Here is a 26,125-nt window from a genome sequence, read left to right on the forward strand (position 1 = left end):
TGGCATTTAGGTAGCAAGCTCCCAAAGTTAGCTGCTTCCCTCCTTCTGTGAGCTCATCCCTCCCACAATCTCAGGTGAGTGGGGGACGCATCCGCACCAACCAGGCCCCTCTGCCCCTTGGTTACTTGGTTTTCAAGGCAGGGCAAACCGAGAGCCTCTTCCTGGTCCACTCAGCATTGCAGGGGGCTTGACTCTGTGTGTTTGTGTGTGTGTGTGTGTGTGTGTGTAGGTGTGTTTGCCTTAGGGATGGTTAAATAGATATGTTTAAGTTGAGTAACGTGCACCCAACTCTTGGCCTTATCAATATGAGGGTATGATGATGGTGGGTTTTTTAAGGCAAAGGAGCCAAATGATTTGGGGAGGGCTTCTCTTCTGATCCTAATCACCTAGTATCCCCGCTAATTAATATTAATCACATGACACTGGGTTTCTCTTTTCTCTCTTGCCATCACACAGTGAAGAGACCCTGGCTGTTTTCCTTTGGAGCTTCAGTCCTCTCCCAGGTGTGCGAGACCTCTCTCCATACTGATGGGCTGAATTAATTAAGAGGATTGATTGTCGCGGATCGCTGAAGAGTGTTCTATGTGGCAAATAAGCCCTGCCACTCAAGGCGTTAAGTAGCCCCTCATCAGCCAAGTGTCTGCGATGATTGCACTTATTTTTACACGTTTGACCTAGTTTCAAGCCGTGTCTCTTCATGCTGTGATTCATTAGCTACATTTTCAACCGCCCCGAACGAACGGAGCCGAGGTGACTCTGCCTGGTTTGTAACCAGCGTCTCAGATACAGTTTCTCTCTGGGATTTAAGATGCAGGTCCCCCTGGTATTTATTCTGTTTTTAAGAAGCAGTTTCCCATCTAGGCACCTGGTATGCTGCTTGGCTATAGATGAGTGGCTGCCTCCTGCTTGGGTAGTAAATATATGTCACCTACACGGTGTCTGCCGGGGATGGGAAGAGGGGGATTCTCAGCAGCCCGGACTGCAGGGCATCCCTCCACCCTGCTGCCCCCATGCAGCTCTCAGGCTTTTCCATGCCGCCGACAGGACTGGGAGATCTGGCTCCTCCGCTATAAAGTTTGAGCAATGTCAGGGAGAGGAGTGTCTGAGTGGCTAGTGCATCACGCTCCCTCCCTCCTCTCTCTCTTTCTAAACATTTAGAATATGGTGGATATGGAAGTAAGGTCTCAAACTCATAGAAAGGGAAGGGGGCAGGGAGCAAAGAGGTGGATTGCCATGTTGAGGATATTACTAAAAAAAGGATAAATGTCAGAAAGGCATAATGTTATTCTATCATTCTATCGTTATGTGACAAAGAGGCTTTTTTTTTTTTTTTTTTTTTTTTTGCTTTGTTATTTAATATAAATGACAAAAAGGAGCCTTTTCTGAATACGAACCTGCGGCTGGCGTCTCATGCCATTTCACTAATCAATCGGTCACAATGGTGTGATTTCTGACCGATTTGGTGCTAAGGTGGGCTAGACACCAGGGCAGGAAAAAAAGGGGTGCTTGCAGACGGATGTAAAACACTGTCCTTTTTCATTAACAGCCAAATGCAGGTAACTTGGCCAAACTTCAGTCACATTGCTCTACAAATCCTGCTGTAAGGTACTGAGCTGTATTTTTCTATGTGGTAGTTAGAAGGAAGAAATGAACAAGCTGGTAAAAGTAATTTTGGTTGACTGGTGGACTCTGACACACTGAGCAGGTCCTTATAAAAAAAATAGTGGTTTCTTTCATAAAATGGTCACTTTCTCTAGATGGGGACTAGCACCCTTTCCCCTTTTATTATTATTACGTTTTAAATGAAGCACAGAAGTTCTCTAAACAAGGCTTAAGACAATGCAGTCTTTTCAAGGTAATTCCAAGCAACTTGAGCTCTGAGGTTTGTTTTTTGCTTTTTTCCCCTCCACTTCAAATTCAAATCAAGCCATTGGAAATAACAAGCACTCTGTATCTATGCATTTGGGGCAGCCTGCAGTTCTGACAACGGTAGATTTTCCACCACACACACACACACACACAAGCCCATAATCCCAGGACTCATTTAAGCCAAAGCGTTAAAAGTAAACTATTGTTCAAGAAGCGATAGCATTTTCTCTTAGAGGATCACGGATCACAAAAAATAAAACCTCCCAAATCTCTTACCTTGAAACAGTAGAATTACCTGCAGAGATGTCCTCTCTTTCCTTGTAAAAAGAGCCAGGCTTTGGCCAGCAGCAGAATTACTCCAAAAGAAGGAATAATGGGTCCTTTATGTTGTAATTTTCACTGTTTATATGCAAGAAGTGTAGTGGGTCTGCTCACGTAGGAATAAATAAAAAGCCGAACAAACTGCTCAGCAGCTACCATGTGAAAAGAAAAGACCTCTAGTGGTCACAGGCTGAATTCTTTGAGGAAAGGAGAGAAGAGATGGAGGGAGTAGAGGAAACACACGTGTGTGTGTGTGTGTGTGTGTGTGTGTGTGTGTATGCGCGCGCGTGCGCGCGCGCACACACACCTCTCAAACTCCAAGATTTCTCTTTTCTGCCATCCATCCTGGCCAGAGGGAAACACGATGAGAAAGCTTTCTTGGTTTAAGTGGGACCTGGTTAACAGCAATGGGGGTATTCTGTCTGGTTGGAAAAGAACTGATCATTTCACAAACTCACCACCACCCCCTGGGGGTCTGAGCAGGAGAGGCTCTGCCTCCCTGGGTGACCATGACCATTCACCCCAGTGGAAGCCTCCAGGTCCCCATCAACATAGCATCCTTGCTGCTGCTCCCGGAAGTCCCAGTTTTGTGCTTTCTGCCAGCTTTGCATGTGCTTTCTCAACATTTGTGGCGCGTGAGCGTGCTGGTGGTCACAGGTAAGCAGGGCTGGCTTGCTGAGTGTATGACCTGACTTGGTGCTCAGAATGGGACCTGGGGCTGTTTTGAAATTCTGAATAATTTTTAACAAGGACTCTTCATTTTCATTTTGTTCTGAGCCCCACAAATTATATAGCTGGTCTTGCTGACTGGGGAAAGCACGTTATTCCTAACATCTTAATTGGGGAAAAAACAAAAACCTTTAGAAGCAAAAGAGATTCCTGATATCTGCGAGTTACTTTTGGGAATGTGAACTTGAGGAACGTTCAGTTACCCAAAAGACTTCCTGTGGAGGAACACAGAAGGAACTTCTTTTTTTATCAGAAAATCAAGTATCAGGTGGGAGGTTGGGGGAAACAGGTGGTGGGTATTAGAGAGGGCACGGATTGCATGGAGCACTGGGTGTGGTGCAAAAACAATGAATACTGTTATGCTGAAAAGAAATTAAAACACAGGGACGCCTGGGTGGCTCAGTGGGTTAAGCCGCTGCCTTCGGCTCAGGTCATGATCTCAGGGTCCTGGGAGTCCCGCATCGGGCTCTCTGCTCAGCAGGAAGCCTGCTTCCTCCTCTCTCTCTCTCTGCCTGCCTCTCTGCCTACTTGTGATCTCTGTCAAATAAATAAAATCTTTAAAAAAAAAAAGAAATTAAAACGCACACACACAAATATATATATATAGACATATATATGTCTATATATATTTAACTTTAAAAAAGAAAGCAAGAAAATCAAGTATCTCCAGGATCTTGATACAGGCTAGATCTCCTGACACAAGGGCCTTGGCCTTTTCCCAAAGTACAAGCAGCTGGAGAAGTGATCTGGCTCTATTTTCTATACCTGGAGCTCCCACTACAGTCCTAGTCACACAATAGATGTTCAGGAAATACTTTTTGAAGAATGAACGCATAAATGAGCCAAAGGTACCATTTCCTCACAGGGAAGTTTCTCTTGCTGATCAAGTAAGGGGAGATTCTCCATCCTTGAGAGGCTTTTGATACTCAGAGGCCTGAGATGGTTGGGGTATTTTCCAGTCTGAAGTCAAGGAGATGGGGAAGATCAATGTCATCATGCTCTCTCCTCTATTCCATGGCAATTTTCTTTATTTTCTACAGAGTCACTTCGTGGCATGTATGACAGCAATCTTAAACCAGATGGGTGACCAGCATTATTCCTTCTATATTGAGACCTTCCAGACCAGCTCTGAACTTGTGGTGAGTCAGCATGATGTTGGGGTGGGGGGCAGTGTAGGGAAGGCATTACACTCTTGGCTCTTAAAACTGTAGGAAAAGAAGGTGTTCCGGTGGACCTTATGTATGTGTGTTTCTAAGTTTACAAATATGTTCATGTGATTCCTTAGTTCTATTTTCCAGTTAGGCTTGTATATACCACTTCTGAAACATGTCTTCAGTCCCTGTAGGGGTGAAACTTAAATGTCTAGTCTAAATATGCTTCAACAAATGTTTGTTGATGAATCATGGACATTTTGGGGCTTAAGAGCATGAGAGATAAAAATCACACAGTCTAGGATTTGCATCCAGGATTTGTCACTGGTAAGCTATGTATTCATGGGCAAGCTATCTCTCTTAAGCCTCAGTTGCCCCATCTGTAGAGTGGGGATAAATTATTTATGTCAGGATGTGGGGAAGGGGTTAATGAGAGTACAGTAGCTCTCACATATTAAGTGGCCAGTATTAGGTACCTTTTTCTACATTATGATCACAAATACATGAAGGAAGTTGGCCTCTGAGCCCCCTTGCTCTTCTAGCCTCTGAGGACTCATTTGTACAGAACAGTCCACACATGGACTGTGGCCTGTAGGTTCATAGCTCTGTAGCAGATGACTTATAACCATAAAGCCCAGCCCACACTGTCTTGGGGGTATAGGAGTTCCTTTGCCCTCAACACGGTCACCTCTGTCATGTCTTCTTACTACTGCTAGATTCAGGAATTCTGCTGCTGGGGCTCACTTTCAACTCTATGGAGTGGCCCAGGGAACTAAAATTGGACCAATCTCAGAGAGTGGCCCAAAAAAGGCAATTATTAGGAAGCCAATGTCCTTAGCTTTCAGCCATTCAGCAGAGAGATGGTCTCTTCAGTGGATCAGCATTGGCAAGAAATGTAACCTTTTTCTGCATACACAAAACATAAAACAAAAGGAAAGCCAAATAACCCAGGATTTTCCCCCAAGTTCTCTATGTCATGGAGCATGGAAATAGAAAAATCAGATTCCTAATTTTTGATCCTCAGTGGAAGGAAAGGTGAGAAGAAAGGTGGAAAAGGAAATTCCTATTTATTAAACATATATACTTTGTTTCATAATTGTCACAACAGTATGACCTAGGGATTAGTAGACACATTTTACAAGTCTATCATCTGCTTGCTCAAGGTCACATAGCAAGTATGTGGCCGAGTAGGGTTTGAACTTCTCTCTTAACCCTTAGAGCATGTTATGCTTCTCATTCAGAAGCTAGATGTTCCATCTATGAGCTGGAGGCCTTCTCTGTTACCACAGGAAGGGAAGGAGCACATGATGGTATCTGCGTTACCCCATATCAAGGATGAATAACAATACTCACCATTGTCTGACCTGGGACTAAATGAGCAGTTATAGTAGGCCAGGCTCTGTGCTGAGTACCTTTTAGCCAGTGTGCACGTAATCTTCATAGAAACTCTTTGAATTAGATGTTATCCCCATTCTGCTGATGTGGAAACTGGGATTTAAAGCACTGAGGTAATTTTCCCGAGAAGCAAAGACTGCTGAAAAGGAACCAGTCTCATTTCCAGAATTTTGTAATTTAGCTTAAAGTAGTGATTTTCAAATTATATTCCTCCCGTCCTCATCCTCACTATGTTTTACCGTAAACACACGCACACACACACACACACACACACAACCACAGCTATTCTACTTTTATCTATTTTATATATTTGGTTCTGGGTAGTATTTTCCTTGGGCAAAGAATTATACTGTTAAAATGATTTGAAAACCACTAGCTTAAGGAAAGAGCTCTGAATGGGTTTCCTATGGATTTCAACATTTCCCAAGAGGAGATACAGCATGACTTGGCTTCTTCCAGCTCAGGAAGGTCCGCATGCCAGGTCTCCTGGTCTTGGCTGTCTGGATTTGTCTTGAATTTGTGTTCTCCAAAGACAGAGCACAAGCTTGGCCTGCTGCAGTCTAGGGTGTGTTGAGGTCCACTCTCAACCTCTTGAATGAGAGGAAGAGAGACCCTGTTATGTTTCCTCTAATCGCCCATGGATGTGTCTGTTATATATGAACTAGCTGTGTTTACGGTCCTGCTAACTAGGTGGTCATGGTAATTGCTACATGACCTGAGATGCCTTCACAAAGTGTAGTGTGCTTCTTCCTTAAATACCTATTTGAGAAGATGATTATAAAATTATGATATCAATAAATATTTACTTCTTCCCTCTCAGAGACAGAATTACTAGTGCTTTGTTTTGAGAATGCTTTCAGATCCCATAGTCACATTCCATTTGTATTTGTGAAACAATCTCCTGGTAACCAATGTAAACCTTCCATTTAAAAATCCATGGCTATTGGTTCCGTTGGATTTACTTAACGAATGCCTTTTCCCTTTCTGCTCCTCTAAAAAATAATGAAGAAAAAATTTAAACAGCCAGCAAGATCTGGGCCCTTCCAGTCGGGTTCTATGAAACAAGATGATAGGTGTGTTTTGCTTTACAATTTCAGGACTTCTTGATGGAGACATTCATCATGTTCAAGGACCTCATTGGGAAAAATGTGTATCCTGGAGACTGGATGGCCATGAGTATGGTTCAGAACAGGTGAGCGGCCACTTGTTCCTAACATCTGCGTCACCCCAGCAATCACTTTAAAGAGCACTCATGGAGACAAGGTGGGGTCTTTCTACTTTTAAACCCTAGGGAACTTCACACCAATCCCGAATCTTCTTCTTCTTCTTCTTCTTCTTCTTCTTCTTCTTCTTTTTTTTTTTTTTTTTTAATATTTCAGTCCTCATGACTTTGTATATACTGACCTGGCTACCTCCCACCTTCTCCATTCTTCAGATACCAGTTAGAATAACATACTTTGTAGGGTGCCTGGTGGCTCAGTCGGTTACTTCTGACTCTTGGTTTCAATGCAAATCATGATCTCAGGGTAGTAAGATCGAGCCCCACATCAGGCTCCCTGCTCTGTAAGGAGTCTGTTTGGGATTCTCTCTCTCCATTTGCCCCCTAAAATAAATAAATAAATCTTAAAAACAAAAAACAAAAACAAAAACTTTGTGACGTTTTCCCTCAACTCTTGAGATTGTAGGTCAGCCTTATTAAAATTACAGTATTTTAACATTTATTCAAAATGACAAAATATTTTGTGGTATATAGTAAAATAGGTTTAGGAAGCATGGAATGAAGCAGGTTTGTATAGATTTCTGTTCTGCAAGACTTCTTAGAGCCTTTAACATGCTGATGGAATTCTCTCAATGGAGGATGTGGGATATAGGATTTCACAAATGTGTTTGCTAGTGGAACAATTTGGTGTATACATATGTATGTTTCTGCGTGTATATTTAATATATATTAATATCTCACAGGATACCAATGTAACCCAAATATAATCCAGATCCCACGTAACCCAACACAACATTAGATAAAAGTAATTACAAGCAATTTCAGTCTTTAATGCTTTCTGTCAAATCGTATCATCCTATCAAAATGAAATTCAAATTATAATACTCAGAAGTATTTTATGATATTCCCTTTCTTCATTTCTGTGGCTCTCAGTTATCGCTCACTATCCCATGCTTTATCCACATTTCTCTTATAATCTTATTCTCAATTCCTATTGAGAAACTCCTTTAAAACTGGGTCTTCTTGGCCCCTCCCCCCTTTTCTTCCCTCTCTCACTTCCCTTTGGCTTTATATATTTTTAATCCTCCCCATGAAAGGCCCTTCACTTTACACTAGCAAGAAGTTTTGTCTCTACCTATTGCCCTTGTTCTATATCCCCAAAACCAAGAACTGGCTGAGAAATGTAAATATCCCTAGAGGTTGGAAGAAGAAAAGAAGTTGAAGAGGCAGAAGCAAAGGTCTCCTAAGTGGGAGGCAAAGAGCAAAGACTATAAACATTTATGTATTAATAATTTTGTCATTGGATACAGTCTGAGAATTTCTGTCTCATCATGTGTACCTATGAACTGAGTCCAGTCCCAAGTGGTCTCCATCCCTTACCCTTCTGTCCTCTGAAAAGCTGTTCTTCCACTAACTGGATGCCTGAGTGCCTAGCCATGTGATTCCATAGCCTCACTTACCAGCAGTGCTCTTGGGGCCACCTTTAGGGGCTGGAGAAAGGGAGAAGGGTTTTGTCAAGGCAGAAGGAAATTTCTGGCTGTGCAACAGAACTTCTGAGGAGAGGAGAACAATCAGCCCAGAAGCAAAATGTCAGAATTCTCAATTTGGGCATCACACAGATCCCATCACATCACATAGATGGGAATCCAACTTTTGCAATGATTAAATGATTAAAGTGTTGGTGGGAATTAAGCCCAAGCCACATGACAGATCAGAGGCAGGTCCCTTCCTATGCCCGTGTCAGGGCCAGTTTCCGGACCTGCACCCTATACTAGGACCCTGCACTCTAAAGGGTTGCATGTTTGCTTTCACATACTCTTTTTGCCATCTTGAAATTCTTAATAATTTTTGAATGAGACATTCATATTTTCATTGTGCACTGAGCTCAACAAATTATGTAGCTGGTAATACCTTATATCAATGTTCAGTCATCTTGTGTTATAGTAGTAACCAGCTCCTAAACTGTATGTGAATCCTTCTACTGTTTGCCAGCTGGCCAATAATGTCTTCAGGTTTTGCCAAAATACATGAAGCACCCATGTGAGTCATCTTCAACTCACCCTGTGCTTTAGATACATTCAACTGTTCACTGTTACCATTTCATTCTTCTATGACTCTGCATAAACTGTTGCTCTCCTCCCTTCTAGACCAAACTCAACATGAAAGCATCCTTCAAATTCTTCAACCTGTATGTAATCTCTACTTTGTCAATGCTTCTAGAACTCTCTCATGGTAGGAGAATGTGCTTTCTTCTCTGTATTTCCAGGCATGCCAATATTATGGCACTTATTCCACTGTGCTATAATTGTTTCTTCACATGACTATTTCTGCCACTACAGAATGGGCTTCTTAAAGGCAAGCACTATGTCCAGTTTATCTCTGGGTCTCCAGTTCCTAATACAGAGCCTGACATTCATAAATACATATAATGAATTCTATATATCCAATAGCTACTTACTATTTAGAATTTTTAAATAAATCTAGTTTAAATCTGCCCAAGTAAAAAGAGAGTTTATTAGCTCAGATTTATGGCTTCAGGCATGGATGTATCTAGATGTTCAAACAGTGTTGTAAGGAATCTGTATCTCTATCTTTACTCTTTTCTCTGCTGACTTCATTCCCAGGCAGCTGCTCTCTTTGTGGGGGGGAGAATGGGCTCTAGAAATTCCAGAGATATGTCTTAAATTAGTAAGCCCAAGAGAAAGAAAAAGGTAGAACAAGTGTCCCCAGGCTAATCTTCAAAGCTCTGGGTTAGGCTACATGCCTAACCCATTTATAAATTTCTGTGGCTAGGAAAGTGAAATTTGCTATTTCATCAGGCTTGGGTCACATGACTCACTTTGCAACTGAGAGGCAATAGTTCCTTCTATCCAAACCACAAAGCCTGGGAGCAAAGGGGGATGTAGGCAGAGTAGTTATCCAAAGAAAAAGTCTAGGAGTTATTACCAAAAGAAGAACTGGATAGGCAAATAAATGCACAGACATCTACCACTTATACAAGGTCAGGAGGATGGGAGCCCTGACCAGGCCAGCAATTTTTTCTGAGCTGCCTAGAGTAATCTTGGAGGAAGCATGTAGAAGAGTTTGGAGGAATGTTTTGTCCTGAAATCCAAGCTAGCTATGGACTTTGGTCTTTTTTGGAGGGATAGGCCTCCAGAGATAATATAATAATCCTTGCTTTGTTTATACTTAGAAAATTACAATATAATTTTCTAAAGGCTCTAAGAAACCGAAATTGTTTCCTTAATAGAAATATTTGCATCCCCTAAAGGCTCAGCTAAGTACTTAAGTCTCTACATTAAAAAAAAAAAAAAAAAAAAAAAAAAAGTTAGATTCAGAAATACAGCTGGGTTTCATACTTCTTCCACTCTCTCTTTCTTGGGAAGTCATTTAATCTCCTGGACTCTCGGTTTCCTGATCTGTAAAATGGGGATTAATTATAATGTCCATTTCATGGTATTTTTGGGGGAAGATAAAATGAGTTACTCCTTAGCACAGTGCTAGTACCTCAGAAAACTCACTGAATAGGTGCATTGCCATCTCGGGGTGTAGACAACAAACTTAGCCTTGGACTAGAGAAGGATGTACCTAATGTCAAGCAGAAAAATTATTGTTGTTCTCCTTTAAGGGCATATAGATTAGTTAGTAGATGTCCTTCATCTTTAGTCCACAGTGGAATGCTCGAAATTTTCTCACCTTTTTTACATTTGCTGTGATGTTGTGATAGCTAACACGATTAGGCACCTAGATCTACTGTTGTTGTGAATCCCTTACATGTGTTAGCTTATTTAATCTTTACAACGCTATGATGTAAACTATTACAATCCACATTTTACATATGAGGGAACTGAGGCACAGGATAGATGAGCATCTCCCACAATGTTGCTTTGCTAGTAAGAAGCCATGCAATCAGAGTCCAGGTTCTTGAGCTCTGCTGCTGTATCCTATAAAAGAGTGAGGCTCTTATTATGAAATGCATTGTACCGATGTGCCCACTGCATATTCAGTGGCTCAGAAAACTGAAAGAGGCCCAATGAGTTAACTGACCAAGATCACAAGGCTAGTCAGTGAAAGATTTCAGTATAAGCTGGACAAGCAGAATATGCAGCATGGCTTAGCCCAGGCCAGTGTTCTCCAGAACATTTCTACTTCTTATGCTGGTTGGTATGTTCTTTACAATTTCCTTCCTTCCTTATTATTTCCATACTATTATAACTTACCTGTTTTTATAAGTTTCCTATTATCACTTATGATTTATGTGTGTGTGTGTGTGTGTGTGTGTGTATTAGTCATACATAATTTATTTTTCTGCTTGTTGGAGGGAATGGAGTTTTCTAGAGTAGAATGTCTTCTTAACTTTTTAACTTCTAACTCCTTAACTATGTACTGTTTATGTACACAGACATAGTGACATGTCTACTGCAAGAAATGCCTTCTGTTAGAATATATTTTTTTTCCCATTTTGGTAAGACACAGCTTTCAGTAAGATCTGATTTACAGGATCTGATAAATTTTTAAATGATGAAGTTCTTTATAATGTAGTAAACTAACAAAATTATATCTAGGAACCCTTTTTCTCCCCTTCCATCTGCACCTTGATCTGGAAATTTAACATTTTGAGGGGGCTTGTGGATTTGTACACATCCCTAAAGCATCTCAAAAAGGAATCAATCCACACATAGTTATTGAGTGTCCTGGTTAGGCAGCGCTCTAGGGAGTGGGCCTTGGTCCCAGAGGGCAGAGGGCTTATGGTCTAGTTGGTGAGACAGTAACTATGCCATGGAAATGTGGCCAATTGCTACAGTCACTGCAGTGAGTTCACAGCACAAAAAATACCCAGAGGAGGTGGGATTTATGACTGCCCGGGTCCATATCCTGCTTCTACCATTTAATAGCTGACCTTGGGTGAAGTTCTGTGATTATTATGACTTAATTTTTCTTCCTATATAATGCACCTAATAATAGTACCTATCACAACCATGAGGACCTAAATGAAATGAAATAATATATACAAAGTAGTTGGAACAATGCTTAGCACAGAACGAGCATTTTATAAATTTTAGCTCTCATTGTCCTTGTCACATTCCTATGGTTTGGGAATACCCAAAATATTTCACAGAACAGGCAAATCTGGCCTGGATCTTATCTACCTTTATCGGTGTCCTATTTCGAGGTCTAACATTGTCTCAAGCACATACCAGGCACACAGTAGGGTCACAGAAGTCAATGGTCAGAAGCTGAGTAGGGTAGCACCCAGCCGTGGTATGGTGGCTCCATCAGGAGGCTGACAAAGCACTGATACCCGCTTCCCCGTCCCCCTACCTGTATTAATTTGTAGAGCCTACTCCTTTTCATGGGCCTCCCCCAGAAGGAGGCCCCTCCGTGGGGTTTTAGCCGGCACAGGACAACTAATCCTGATGTTCAGCAGGATTCCAGATTCCAAGAGGCTACTGCATCCCTTGCCAGAATCCCAGATTCCATGCAAGGCATTGGGGGCTCTGGGAGCAAGCCGTTCCTTGATGCTGAACCGGAAGTTGTTGCTTCCCTCTAACCTCTTGGTGCACGGAGCTTCTGTGCGTTGTGGGGAAAGCAGCTTAAAAGGCTCTGGGAGGATGGATTTCCCACTGCCTCTGGGGGATCAGAACTCTCTTCTCCAGCTCTTTTACTTCCATTGTCAAGTTTGGACCAGTAGAATCAACAACATCCTATCAACCACAGGGAGAAGAGGCCCTCTCCCTCCCTTGGGCATTCTCACAAGAAAGGGCATGTCCTTTTATTCCCATCCTACAACATAGGGGTGTGGGGATGGTTGTCACATTGGAATGGTATCAGCCTGGAATCCTGCTGCCTCAGAGCTTACCAGGTGGCCAGGCTATTAACAACAACCACCACAACAAGAACAACGGACATTTATCGAGGACTTCTATGTGCTGAAGCAGGGGCCACCAGCTTTGTACACTACATCTTATTTAATCTTCACATGGCTCACTTCCCAGAAGAGGCCTTCGCGGAGATTCCCCGAGGTCAAGCAGCCAGCTCCAGACCATAGCATGGAAGACGGCCAGAGTGGGGGTTTGACCTGGGGCAGGCTTGTTTAAGCACCTGCAGGAGTCTGTGCAATAGCGGCAAAACCAATAGGACCTACTTCCTAGCAGTGTTGTGAAAGCTGGTTGAGGAAAAGCATGTAGAACATGTAGCGTATGACCTGGTACATAGTCCTGTATTCTTAAATTGTACCTATCATCGTTACTCCCCTACTCCACCTTCAAGGATCTTTCTGCCAGTTTTTTCCTACTCAACAGCAGCTGACTTCTCTCACATGTGGCTCTGCTTCCTCTCAGGATCATCTATTCATGGCTTCTCCTCAGGCTGTGGGTTCCTGCCTTCTCCCTAGTTGTCCTGCTTTAGGAATGATACAGAGGATTTCATTTAACTGCTCTCCAGACCTGGGCACCCCCACTGGGTACCCATAAGTTCACTCGTGGGTCACTGGCCACCCAGGGAATACTGCCCAAGTCGAGTGTTGGCTCTGTGCTTAGGTGACTATGAACAGAGCAACAAGATGATGGGATGAAGTGTGAAGGGACTGTGTGCAAAACTGTGGGCACAAGTAGAAGCATGCCCAGCACCAAAAGACTGCAGGTGGCTGTCATGGGAGCCAGTATATCCTTCTGGTTAATTGCAAAGGCTTTAGAGAAAGACAGCTCTGACACTGGGTCTAGACTGTGCTGTTTATTAGCTGTGTGAATGTGGGGACATCATTTTGTTTTCCCAATATTCAGTTTCTTCTTCTGTTAAATGGGTATAACAATAGCACCTAGTTTGGTTTGTAGAATTACGTGAAAGAATGTCTGTGCAGTCCTTAGCACAGGGTACACAAATAGCTCTATCTCTGTCATTGCATTTATTAATAAGGTGAGCTCAGAGCTCAATTACAGAGGTCTTCTTATTAAATACTTACACTGTGAAGGCAGCATACTTTTGTTTAAATCCTGATTTCATTTATTCTGGCTGGGTTATTGGGAAAGTTATCTAAACTCATATCTCTAAAATGGAAACAATATTCAATTCCAAGAGTTAAAGTGAGAACTAAAAAAGAAAAAACAGAACAGAAAGAATCTATGCAAAGTACTTAGCAGAGAGCCCACTGGTTAACTGTGGCTCTGATTATTATTGATTTTACAGATCCTACTAAGCATCACAAATGAGATGCAGGAAGTGTCAGGTTGAGATTTGGTCCTGAACTTTGTTTTCAACGATTCAAGTTCATTGTTGAGAGTAACAGAGAGTTGAGTATGTTTTCATTCCAATTCACGTCACCATATTAGTGCTTAGGCTTTAAGTACAGCTATTTTTTTTTTTTAAAGAAGACAAAAGATGTATTTTTCCCACACATGAGAAACCAAAGTTAAGTAATATTATGATTCATGATTCCCAGTGAGTGGCTATGGAAGAATCCAGAGAGAGGGAAGAACCTTGACTCACTCTCCCTGGTGCCTGTCTGCCATCAGTACCCACCGTTAGCACAAAGGGTTGATAATTCCTGGTTATCCAACTGGCCTTTGAGAACCGGAGACAGCTTTAGGCTGACAATCAAAATAATGACTATTACTGAAACTACCGATAGCTTTGTTGCTTCTGGGAATTTGTAAAACCCCTCATATTTTGGGATCACATTAGAGATTCCAAGATGCTTATAACATAAAATGACAGCCACTCAATGCATTTCCTTCTGGGGAATGATACTAATCTTTAAGGGGGAAATACAGATATTTTTCAAAGGCATATTAGCAAATGCCGGAAGAGCAAAGCCAATGAAATCTCACTTTTTGACATCCTGATAGGGGGAGGATTCTGTGGGATTTTTTTTTTTTCTTTTGCCTTTATGTGGCCCTGCCTACCTCAGAACCAATTGCTGCTGCAACTGCCCATTTCATTGTTTGTCCCCGACTTCGGAAGAAGGATACAGTAACCCAAAGGCCTGCAACGGCCACAGCTGCTGTGTTCCTGTTGTAATGGTTGTGTCAGGCTGCCCTGTGCGCCACACCTAACCACGTCCTTGCCACTAAAGTCTCCAGCGTCCCTGGAATAGGGGCTACTTCACAGGCAAGGAAACAGAGATGTCAAAGTGACATGAACATGTCCCAGATCCACACAGCTTGGAAGTGGCAAAGGCAGGATCCCCATCTAACTGTGTGTGTATGTGTGTGTGCATATGTGTGTGTCTGTGTGGGTGTATAAATCTTGTGATCCTAATACCAGGATGTGCTGTCTTCTTTGGTCAACAAACATTTAAGTGCCTAGTGAATACCTAACCCACACTCTTCACAAGTAACGCCCAACGTAGCACATGTTTGAGGTGCCCTGCCCATGCTCTTGGCCCACCCAGAATATACATGCAGCTTTGGTGGACATTTACCACATATCCCAAGCTTCCTACTTCTTTCACTCCCTGGACTTTCTCTGGCTGCAAGAGAGAGCTCAGTCCACCTACAGGGCATGGTAGAGGACCTCCACAGGAACAACTTTCAACTAGTGAGAGGCTGACATTAGTAAAGAAATAGTCCACATTCTGCATCCCTGGGAGGGGAAAGGTATGTTCTAGATAGTCTCTCAGCTGTTCCCAAGCAGAACTGAGCTCCAGTCATTACCTGAAGCAATAACCTTCCAATCAACACTTCCTTTGCTGGCTACCTATTGCATCTCAGGTAAGCCAAATGGGCATTTTCCCTGGATCAGCTGCTATTGAGGATAAGGAGTTATTAATTATTCACTGTTCATCAAAAATTATAGACAGCAGTACAAGTAAGATCTGGCCACTGTCCTCGAAGATTTTACAAACATAACTCACACCCTAGAGACGAGGTCACAGGTGGGCATGTGGCAGTTTGGAGGCGACTGCAGAAATCCAGGGGAGAAATGATGGTGGCTTGGTTGAGGTCAATGACAATGGGGTGTTGAGAAGTAGTCAAATTCTGGCTGCATTTTGAAAATAATGCTAAGAGGTTTTGCTAACAGGCCAGGTGTAGGATATGAGAGAAAGAGAAAAATCAAGGATGCTACCACCAATTCTCTCTCCCTGAGCAACTGGAAGAACAAATTTATTGTTAACACAGATGGGAAGACTACAGAAAAATGGAAGATAAAAGGTAATAGAAGTTAAGATTTTGACCTTATGTTTGAGATGCCTATTTGTCAATCACATGAAGGTATGGAGCAGAGAGCTGGAATGGGAACTGGAAGTTCAGGGGAGAGGCCAGGGAGGAAGATATAACATTGGAAGCCAAAGGCATGTAAGTTAGGGAGTAGATGAGATCAGGGAAGAAAGTACAGTCTAGCAGAGGAGAGGGGCATTACTGAGTCACCAAATAAGTCTTCCCAGACCATGATGAATTCTGGGGAAGGAAATTGCAGTGACTGTCCTTTGGGGGACACAAGGATGTGGTAGACCCTATCCTAAAGAGATTAAAAGGAGAGAAGCATTTTATACATTATATAGGAGAAACACAGCTATTTACTAGACCACAAGAAAAAGCACTGGATAACAGTGAGAAATTAGTTCTAGAAAGAGTGGGGTCTAATCGTGAAGGGCATTGACTGTCGAGAGGAACAGTTTGGATTTATCCTGTGGGCAATGGGTGTCACCAAAATCGGTGATTGACATGACCGAACTGCCCATTGGTCAAGGTATTCTTGACGTTGAAGAGGCAGGAGATGGGAGGCTGAAAGACCGGTCCGTAGGGTTTGGTAGGAGGAAGGGGAGGTAGAGATGGATGGGAAGACATTTAAGGAGAAACAAAATTTGACAACAGGTACCAAAATGTTAAATGGGTATCTGATGAGTACTATCACTTCAAGAAGAAGACTGGAAAAGAGGTGTACATCAGAGGGGCAAGGTGTACAGAAGAGAGTGATTACTGTAACACTGTCTATAAAAGCTGAGCATAAAGGATTATCACTGAAAGACTGGTTAAATAAACTGTGATCCACCCATAGAATGGTACGCTCTTCGGTGATTAAAAGGCATGATGTATATCTGCATTCATTGGCATGAAAGGAGCACACAATTTATTGCCAAGTAAAAAAGACAGGCTGTGAAACAGCATTTGCCGTTTAGCCCTATTTATCAAGATGATATATTTCAAATACCATTCATGCACATACATCTAGGGAGACCTTTGAACATAATGTGCATCAGAATCTCAGTGATGGTTTTCTGTAGATGATAAGGTTCGACGATGTGTTGTTTGTTTGCTTGTTTGTGCGGAGGCAATTTCTGTCTTTTTGGATAGCATACATTTTCTGCCATAAGCTTGTAATCGTTTAAACAGAAGATATTTTCTAAGGAAGTCAGACAGACAGTTCTCAATTTCTTGCAGGGCAAACATGGCCCCAGGCCCACAGTGTGAGCCGGTGGGTCTGCTGACCTCTTCTTTGGGTCTTTGAGCCCTCTACAGGGAACTTCATTCTGGAAGATGGGGAGGGATGCCTGGGGTAGCATACTCAGATGGCCTGGTGACCTGCTCCTCTCTTCCAGGGTCTTCCTGAGGGCTATCAACAAGTTCGCAGAAACCATGAACCAGAAGTTCCTGGAACACACAAACTTTGAGTTCCAGGTGAGTGTGACGCGTCCAGGGTGTGCTTGGGGTGCCCTGGCAAGGGGCTCTAGCATCTTGAGCTGATTGCCCCATCAGATGCATCTCAAAGCACATATAAGGTACGCCAGTGTCTCTGGGGGCTTCCATAGAGAGGCGGTGTGGGCGAGGAGGGAACCAGGCCCTTGATTGAAACTCAGGGTTTAGAACCAGGCCCTTGATTAAACAAATAGTCATTAACTGTGCAGCTTATGCAAATGTGACTGTATAATGTATCTTGTGCTAAAGAGGAGATTTGCATTTATCCATTGTCGGCGTGGGTACCACCTTTCAGAAATGTATCACATTCTTGTACTTTACTGTTCACTGGAGCCCAGCAAAATAGGTACTCACAGACACTGAAAAATAAAGCTCACTAATATATTTCCAGGATTTTGTGATTCCTCCAGAAATCACTTTTAGGATTCAGACAAGAGCTAGGGCCTCTGAGATTCGGGGGCCTCAAAGCATGTCGCTGGGGCAGAGTGACACACCTGTTCAAGGCCCAGGCAAGGAGAACCAATTTCTCAAAGCCTTGTGGAAAAATCCATATTGCCACCTCTGGCTGCTGATAATGACAGAGAAGGCTCCTGAGAGGGGATCCCTCCTCTGGGGAAGACCCTGACCCCCAGGATCTCTTGCAGTGCCAGCTTAGGAAGTTGCCAGTGAACAGGGGCAGAGGTGTTTTCTGCCTGCTCATCTAGGGTGTTCGATTCCAAGATGGGCTTCGGCCTATGACTAGCTGAGCAACCTCGGACAGGGCCTAGACTATGTCCCAGCCTCAGCTGACTCATCTGTAAAATGCTCATAGTACCTACTCTTCCTATTTCAAGATTTTATTTATTTATTTATTTATTTGACAGACAGAGATCACAAGTAGGCAGAGAGGCAGGCAGAGAGATGGGGGGAAGCAGGCTCCCTGCTGGGCAGAGAGCCCGATGTGGGACTCGATCCCAGGACCCTGGGATTATGACCTGAGCCGAAGACAGAGGCTTAACCCACTGAGCCACCCAGGCGCCCTTGCTCTTTCAATTTCGTAGGGGTTTTACAGAATTGGCATGTGTCAGGGGTCTTGCTGGGAGAATTTTCTGTAAGGTCCCACCAGTTTTCATTCATACACTTCCTCCTGAAAGAGACTCTGTGCTGTGTGCCTGACACATAGTAGGTCTCCCTGGGAGGATGTTCCCTGGATTGAGGCCTATGAGACCCACCGTGCTGGAGAGCACCAGCCTAGAAGTATTTAATAAACATTATCCTTGAATAGGATTCTCTCGTACTATCTTGCATTCAAATCAGGCAACTGCACTGTCATGATGACAGGAATACGAAGAGTAGCTGCCTTTTTCTGACGACTTATATGTGCAGCTCTCCTAAGAAGCATCCCCAGGCATTTTCTTCCCCAGCCCTGACAGCCACACTGCAAGTTAGGTACTACTACTAGCACTATTTCCTGCTGGAAGGATGCGGGGACGGAGACTCTGAGGTGATGAGCAGATAGCCTGATGGTGCAGAAAGTGACACAGCATGTCCGTGTGGAGTTGCAACCAGAGCACAGCGGTGGCTGACATCACAGCCGTGGATCACCACCGCCATGTGCTTGGTAAGGGGTCACCCCCGCACCGGGTTCACAGAGAGGTTCTGGCTGAGAGTTATGAATCTCTGACGTGGAAACAAAACCTCCCACTTCAGCTGTTTGAAACCGAAGTGTTTGATCCCCTTCCAAATGTGGACCAGATGCCTGCAGGCTTTAGGTACGAGTGTGTTCCAGGAAGCTAATAAGGTCGTTGCTTTTTTCGAGGGGCCACTTGGTGTACCACGCCTAGCAGCCAGCAGTGAGGCAGTGTTCAGGCCATAAAATTGACGGCTGGTTTGCCCATCTCTTTCCGAGGGTGGTGGCGATTACAGCCTCAGGCCTGCTTTCCTGACTCTGGCTGTCCTCCAGTGTCTTAGGGGACACTTTCTAAGAGAAATGCAGCTTCTGTCCTTCATGCCATTCTTTTAGGTTTTATCCTGTTTTCCTGAAAGAAAATCTGGAGCGATGCCCAGAGAAGTGGGGGTTTCATACATAGAAGGTTTGAGCTTATAAGCTGTGTGACTTTAGGCAAATTACTTTACTTCTCTGTGCCTCAGTCTCTTGGAAATCAAATTAAAATACTAATTGCAGCTGCCTCATTGGGTTTTTGAGAGGATTAAGTGAACTAATTCATGTCAAGCACTTAGAACAGTGCCAGGAACATGGTAGCAATTTAATAAAATGTTAGCTCATTATAATAATTGCTATCATCTTGATGAAAATGATGATGATGGTCCTAAAATATGTCAGGTCTGGAAACTCATATGTCAGTCCTTGGTAAACAGGACAGTAGGAAGGCATCTTTCCAGTCATCACACATTGCCTAGGGTTGTCATACCCACAGGATTTTATAAAACAGGAAAATGGCCAATATTACAAAATGAAATAAGTCTCTTTTGCTAATGAGAACTCCATAGATATTTGCTGAAAAGTACTCAAGAACAGGATCATTTTTCAGCCTTATCTCTGTTCTTCTACCTTCTCCTCACCCCATGTGAGAATGGATTTGTTCTCTGTACCCTGCCTGGAACATGCCTTGTTTCCTTCTTATGGTTTCATTAATTATGCATTTAATATCAGCAGGAAGAGCATCCATCACTAAGCTGCTGGCCTTGGCAGCCACTGTCCAGAGGAGGGGCAGGTGCAATGAGATTATCCCTAATATCTTTTCTGGAACTGTGGTTTTATGATACAAAGGACAAGAAGCAAGCAGCTCTGTGGGTGCCACTCTGCAGGTGACAAGACCTGGGAATTACAGAAATGATGTTTTCTGCCCAGGGCTAAAGTAATTTGCATTCCCAACCCCTATTCAGGATGCTGGCCTTGGCATTCACATCCCTTTGCTGGTCAGGGAAGACCAAGAGAGGATTTCAAAGGCAACTCAGCAAGGATTTCTGCTTGAGAGCAATTCTCATAGGGGCATACTATTGGAACACATGATGAGGAACTCAGAAGCAAAGAATAACACTGCCCTGTCCTCAAGGATCTTAGAGTTGTGCTAGATAGGAATCCATCTTCTAGCATCTAAGCTTTCTAAGGTGACTAACCTTGATTAGACATCTACTTAGGGCATAACCTGGTTGGGTTGGGATACACCCATTTTACCAGTGAATAAACAGAGCTTCAGAGAAGTGGTCAACTCTCCTGTTAAAGGTCATCTAGCCAAAAGCAGGAGTTGCTGGAATTCTGTTCCCATCCTGTCCGCGAAGCCCAGGCCCTTTCCACTCTTCTGCCCTGTCTTTTAAAAACAGAGTGCCTTTCAAATCTAGGAGACAGCTCTATTTAGCTCCAGAAACACTGTGTGGCCTAGTTAGCTCCTGCTGGCCCTGGGATAGAGAGCTCTGCAATGATTGGCTGTGGGATTAGACTCTCCATACTGGGTACTCTGATTGGCCAGGAATCCATGGTTACACTTCAGATGTGCTCTTTGGCTCCAGGAAGATTGCTTCTGTCTTAAGCAGCTGTCTGATTACTACGAAGAACATTCTCTTGACTTGGGAAGCTGTAACTTGCTCTGCATTTGGTAATTCCAGCCTTGGCTTTGAGGCATTTCTGGATCAGTTTCTGGGTCTTGGACTACCTTGGGATAATTTTTGAACCTGTACTGGAGATCCTGTGAAATGAAAAGGGTATTCCAGGATATTCCCAGCTATTAAGAGTGTACTGAAGACAGAATTGGTCTCTATAGTAGGAAACGTAACTTGTAATGGCAAATAAAAGGTGGGAGAAGGAGCACGTACGTACCACGGAGGCCACCCATCAAAGAAGCCCACACACAGCACCCCCCAGGGAGGATCAAGGTGGGACCACTTCACCACACAGAAAGATGGTCACATGCTTGGGGACAGCTTCTTGGCCATAGCTCAAGGGCCCCAGACAGCCACTGACCTGATGTCCCTAACCCAAATCCATGATTGGAAACTTTCACTCCCAAAATCAGTTGTCTCCTTAGATGCCCCTGGCAGCCATGGCTTTACTGCTCAGAGGGCGCATTGGTGCATTTCAGCAATACAGTGCCTTATATATATATTTTTAATGGAATTATGGTAAATGATAATTTGCAGCCATTGTGAAAGAATCTTATAGCATCAAAAATCCTTGAGTGTTGCATCACCACTTCCTCATATCAGGGAGATCATATGATAGTTGTCTTTCTCTGCTTGACTTATTTCGCTAAGCATGATACGCTCTATGTATATAAAAAATATATGTTTATAAAAAATAAAAAATTATAAAAAAAAAAAAAAAAAAAAAAAAAAAAAATCCTTGAGTGTCTGTTGTAAGGACTGTGAAACACCAGACAACCTAGCGGAAACCTTGACCAACAACCAAGGCTAAAAAGGAAACTGAGAAAGGAAAGAAAAGCAATTTTTTCAGAAAAGCTGAATGGTTAAGAATACAAGTTCTAGAGAGATGCACTTGGATTCAAATACCAACCTCGCCATTTTGTAGCTGTGGTCACCTTGGGCAAGTTATTTAACTTCTCTGGCCACAGTGTCCTGATCTCTAAAATGGGAGAATAATACTATAAACATCATAGTGTCTGGGGAGAAGTTAACAAGAATACAGGGGGAATGCTGGGCTCCTTAATGCATTCATTCAGCATTCATGTGAGCACATGCTGGGTTAGGTGCAACACTAAATACCAGACATACAGCAGTGAATAAAAAGAAGGGATTCTTGTCTGCAAGTTGCTTATGTCCATTAGCAGAGACATTAGTTCAGCTTAAAACATGCCATAAATCCTGCAAACAGGGTGTAATGAAGGTGAATGGGTAGATCTGCTTTAATCAGGGCAGAAGCTGGAGAGGCTTCCCTGGGAGGTGATTTTTTGGAAGGCACTTACCACTAGACCACCTCTAGACCACCAATGTCCATTTAGGAAGTGAGTGTTTACCTGGGATTGCAAGATGAAGTAGGAATTTTCTCAGCAGTGATTTCCTCATTTGGTCCCTCTAACTACCTCCTTTTCCGTACTATTAGCCTCATTTTTCCAGCTGAGGAAACAGAGACTCAGAGAGTGGTAAGGCAACTTGCCCGGGATCATGGAGCTAATAATTGGAGTGGAATCCTGGAAGGCAACCTTACAGTGTCTGTTCAACAACAAAGACAACAAAGAACAACAAAATCTGCATAGGGCGCATATCTAAACCCTTCCAGCTCTAGGAATGTATACTATTTTATAGTCTCTCATGCATAAAGATGTATAAACAAACATGTTGAATTCAGCCCTGATGCTAAAGGAAAAAAAGTTGAAGCCAATCTAAATGCCTATAAACAGGGAATTGGTTAAAATTAATATATATCCTTATAGCAGAATATCATGCAGCAATAAAAGGCAGTGAAGTAGATCTCTACAAGCTAATACGGATACATCTACAAGATGTATTTGTGAGAGAAAAAAGCAAACTACAGCAGACTATTGAGCTGTCTATACATGTTTGTTTATACATAAAAAATTTTTAGAAAGAATATCCAAAAAAATTTTTTTTTCTTCTGAGGAATTAGACTAGGGTCCAAGATAGGATGGAAAATAAGTTTTTTAATCATGTAATCTTTTCTACCATTTACTTTTTTTGACCATACGTGTATTGAATTTTTAATTTTTTGAGAGTTAATTGCAAGTAACTAAATTCTAGTTACACCCACTACCAGTATGACTTCGGGTGGTCATTTGTCTGGATCACACCGTTTAACATCTATGAAATGAGGGAGTTGGACCAGATGACCCTTAAATTTATCCTAGTTCCAACTTTCTGTTGTCTGATTAGTTCAAAATACTAAATTCCCAAGCAGAAGTCACCTCACCTCTTCCCCCAGTGAAAAAGGACCTTATGTGTTTGGCTCAAGTTCCCATGGCTTCCCCAAGCCAGCTGAACTGGGCACTTAGTAGAAGAAATGCCACCAGGCAGCTTGGGGCAGGGAGGAAAGAAAAATCTGGACCTCTTGTAACAACTGGAGAATTTCTCTAACAATAGGGTGATCAATAAATAATTTTTTTTCTAGACCCTAGCTACAGTCAAGCCATTTAAGCCATTGTGCTGAATGTGGTATTTAGGGAATACACGTAAGTGGAAGAAAAGACCCTTGCTTGTGGAGCTTACAGTCGGAAACACAGGGCATTCAAATAATCTACAATCAGCACTACAGACAATGCCACAGTTCTACTTACTGGACACTTGGCATGTGCCACACCTGTGGTGAACCACATCATGCTTATATTATTTTTCCCAGACCCTCCAGCAATCCATGATGGTAGTTGCCATTATTTTCTCCATCTTACAGGTAAGGAAAATGGGGCTTAGAAAAGTCAAATAAGTCGCCAATTCTCTGACTAGCAAGAGAGACCTTGTATCACATCCTGGTCTGTGGGACACGGATGCTTGTGCTTCTAGCCACAGGATGCTTCTGTCGTGGCAAGTGAGTGGAGCACAAGGGAAGGTGGAGGACAGTGGGCCCACATCTGTGGTTGCACATCTAGGAGCTACTCAGCTTCGGAAGGCTTGAGGCAACCTGTCATGCCTTGTCATCTGAGAAGGCTTCAGGAAGGAACGGATCTTGAACTGGGCTTTATGAGGAATAGAACTTAGGTGCAGTAAGGGAGCCAAGCCAAGAAGGCCAAGATGCTCATATTATATCTATGGAGTCTGAGCAGACCAGCCCCTCCGGAAGAGGCAGTTTGTTGAGGGAGAAAACACTGGAAATTTAATGAGGCCTGACAAGCCATGTTAGTGCCCTTTGTCCTGGTTCTTTGGGAGCAAGAGTCAATGAAGGTTCAGAGGAGAGGTATCATGAGTGCCCAGAAGTGTCTGGCTGTGGCCACTGCTCACCTGTCAGGGCTTTGTACAGAGCTACTCATCATGACAACATCCCCTCAGTTTCAGTGTGGGCCCCACATTGCTCCACAGGGCAAAAGTGGACAGAGGCTGTGGATGAGATAATTAGGAGCACCACTTCGGATCTACTAAGAAAAAAGAGGCATGGGATCTATGATCTCATGACCTCCAAAGATCTTCAAGGTAAGAAGACAAAGGGAAAATCAGTTCCACTCCTATTGGAAACTTACCTCCACACAAAAACTTATATGTGGAAATTCACAGATGCATTATTCATAAGAGCCAAAAGGCAGAAACAACACAAATGTCAGTCAATGGATGAATGGGTAAATAAAATGTGGTATATCCATAGGATAGATTAGCATTCAGCAATAAAAATAAATGAAGCGCTGATACATGTGACGACACAGATGAACCTGGAAAACGTTATGTTTAATGAAAGGAGCCAGACATGAAAGGTTATTTATTTTATGCCTCCATTTCTATGAAATGTCAGATTGAGCAAATCCACAGAGACAGAAAGGAGATTAGTGATCACCCAGGGGCTGAGGGGGAGGGAAGATTAGGGAACGACTGCTAAGTGGTGATGGTTGTATTTCCTTTTGTGAATATACTAAAAACCATTAAATTCTAAATTCTCTAAAAAGTGAATGTTATGATATATGGATTATAATCTAAATTTTTAAAAATTAGGAATGGGTGGCAGAGAAAACACTTTTGAACGATTAAGAACAGAGACTAGCAAGAGGCTCTAGGTTTGACATGTCTGTGTGTTCTCAAATGTGTTAGAGGAACATTTCTGGAATTATTTTTGAAATTAATACCAAGTCAACGATGTTGCCCTATATCTATGTCTTTTTGTATCTTGATTACTCTTTAGAAATTTCCTAAAATCAGGAATTTCTCACCTTTAAAATAACCCTTTCCATGTCCTTCAATCAGATTTTTTGTATCCCTGGCTTGTTGTTTTGTATGACCTTAAACGTGAGGAGGTACGATGTCTGGGCTCAGACAGACCAAAGCAGCAAGTGTTCAGAACCTGCAAGTCGCAGGGGCATGAGGAGGCAGGACAGCCAGAGTGGCCAAGAGACCTGACCTGCGCCATGTGTTTGGATAAGCAGGGTTACTACAGAAACAGGAGGGTTTGAGATGTGATTGTAATGGTTTGGGAAAGCCTCTGAAGGACTTTGAGGAAGGGAGTGATAGAACCCAACTTGTTTTGAAAAGATCCTCTGGTCTCTGTGGGGAGAGTTGACTTGATGGGCTCCACAATCTGGGAGGCTACTTCACTTTACCCTGGGAGCAGCTTGGTCTTCTGGACTCTGGGAGATAAAGTTTCCAAAAAGAAAATTTTATTCCCCCTATAGAATGTGAGCTGAATGAGGGGAGGGACAGCCGTCTCCATAACCACCCGCTGTGCCCCCATGACCACCCGCTGTGCCCCCATGATGACACAGAGAATGCCTGGCACAGAGAAGGAGTTCAACAACTATGTATTAATGTAACCTTAGCCAAAGACTGGTCATGGTGTGTAGAAAGAATCCTGAGCCTTCATCAGAAGGCCTGCGTCCAAATCCCAGATCTCCTGTATATATGACAAACTTAGTGACCTTTGGAAACATACTTAACGCCTCCAAACCTCCTTCTCTTCATCTATAAATTGGGACTAGTGATAGCTGCGAAGGTTTGAGAGATGAGAGGGGGGATGAATGGGAGAAGAAGGACCCTGGTAAGAAGGAAGTACTTGGGGACGCCTGGGTGGCTCAGTTGGTTAAGCAGCTGCCTTCGGCTCAGGTCATTATCCCAGCGTCCTGGGATCGAGTCCCACATCCGGCTCTTTGCTTGGCAGGGAGCCTGCTTCTCCCTCTGCCTCTGCCTGCCACTCTGTCTGCCTGTGC

At 43.0% G+C, this 26,125-nt stretch overlaps 2 protein-coding genes across 4 annotated transcripts in view; one reads left to right on the top strand and one right to left on the bottom strand.

The window, feature by feature from the left end:
- Positions 1–2,334, bottom strand: part of INSYN2B (inhibitory synaptic factor family member 2B) — a 116,613-nt gene extending 114,279 nt beyond the window's left edge. Inside the window, exon 1 of the mRNA XM_059174271.1 lies at positions 2,146–2,334. The gene's annotated coding sequence lies outside the window, so the exon portion shown is untranslated. The remainder of the gene's footprint in view (positions 1–2,145) is intronic.
- Positions 1–26,125, top strand: part of DOCK2 (dedicator of cytokinesis 2) — a 417,788-nt gene that overhangs the window by 321,590 nt on the left and 70,073 nt on the right. For all 3 annotated transcript variants that reach the window (XM_059174270.1, XM_059174267.1, XM_059174268.1), the window contains exons 28-30: positions 3,960–4,058; positions 6,563–6,657; positions 17,222–17,300. In XM_059174270.1, coding sequence (XP_059030253.1) covers positions 3,960–4,058; positions 6,563–6,657; positions 17,222–17,300 — 273 coding nt within the window. The remainder of the gene's footprint in view (positions 1–3,959; positions 4,059–6,562; positions 6,658–17,221; positions 17,301–26,125) is intronic.

This window comes from Mustela lutreola, chromosome 5 (assembly GCF_030435805.1).
Source record: "Mustela lutreola isolate mMusLut2 chromosome 5, mMusLut2.pri, whole genome shotgun sequence".
In the NCBI taxonomy this organism is placed as follows: Eukaryota; Metazoa; Chordata; class Mammalia; order Carnivora; family Mustelidae; genus Mustela; species Mustela lutreola.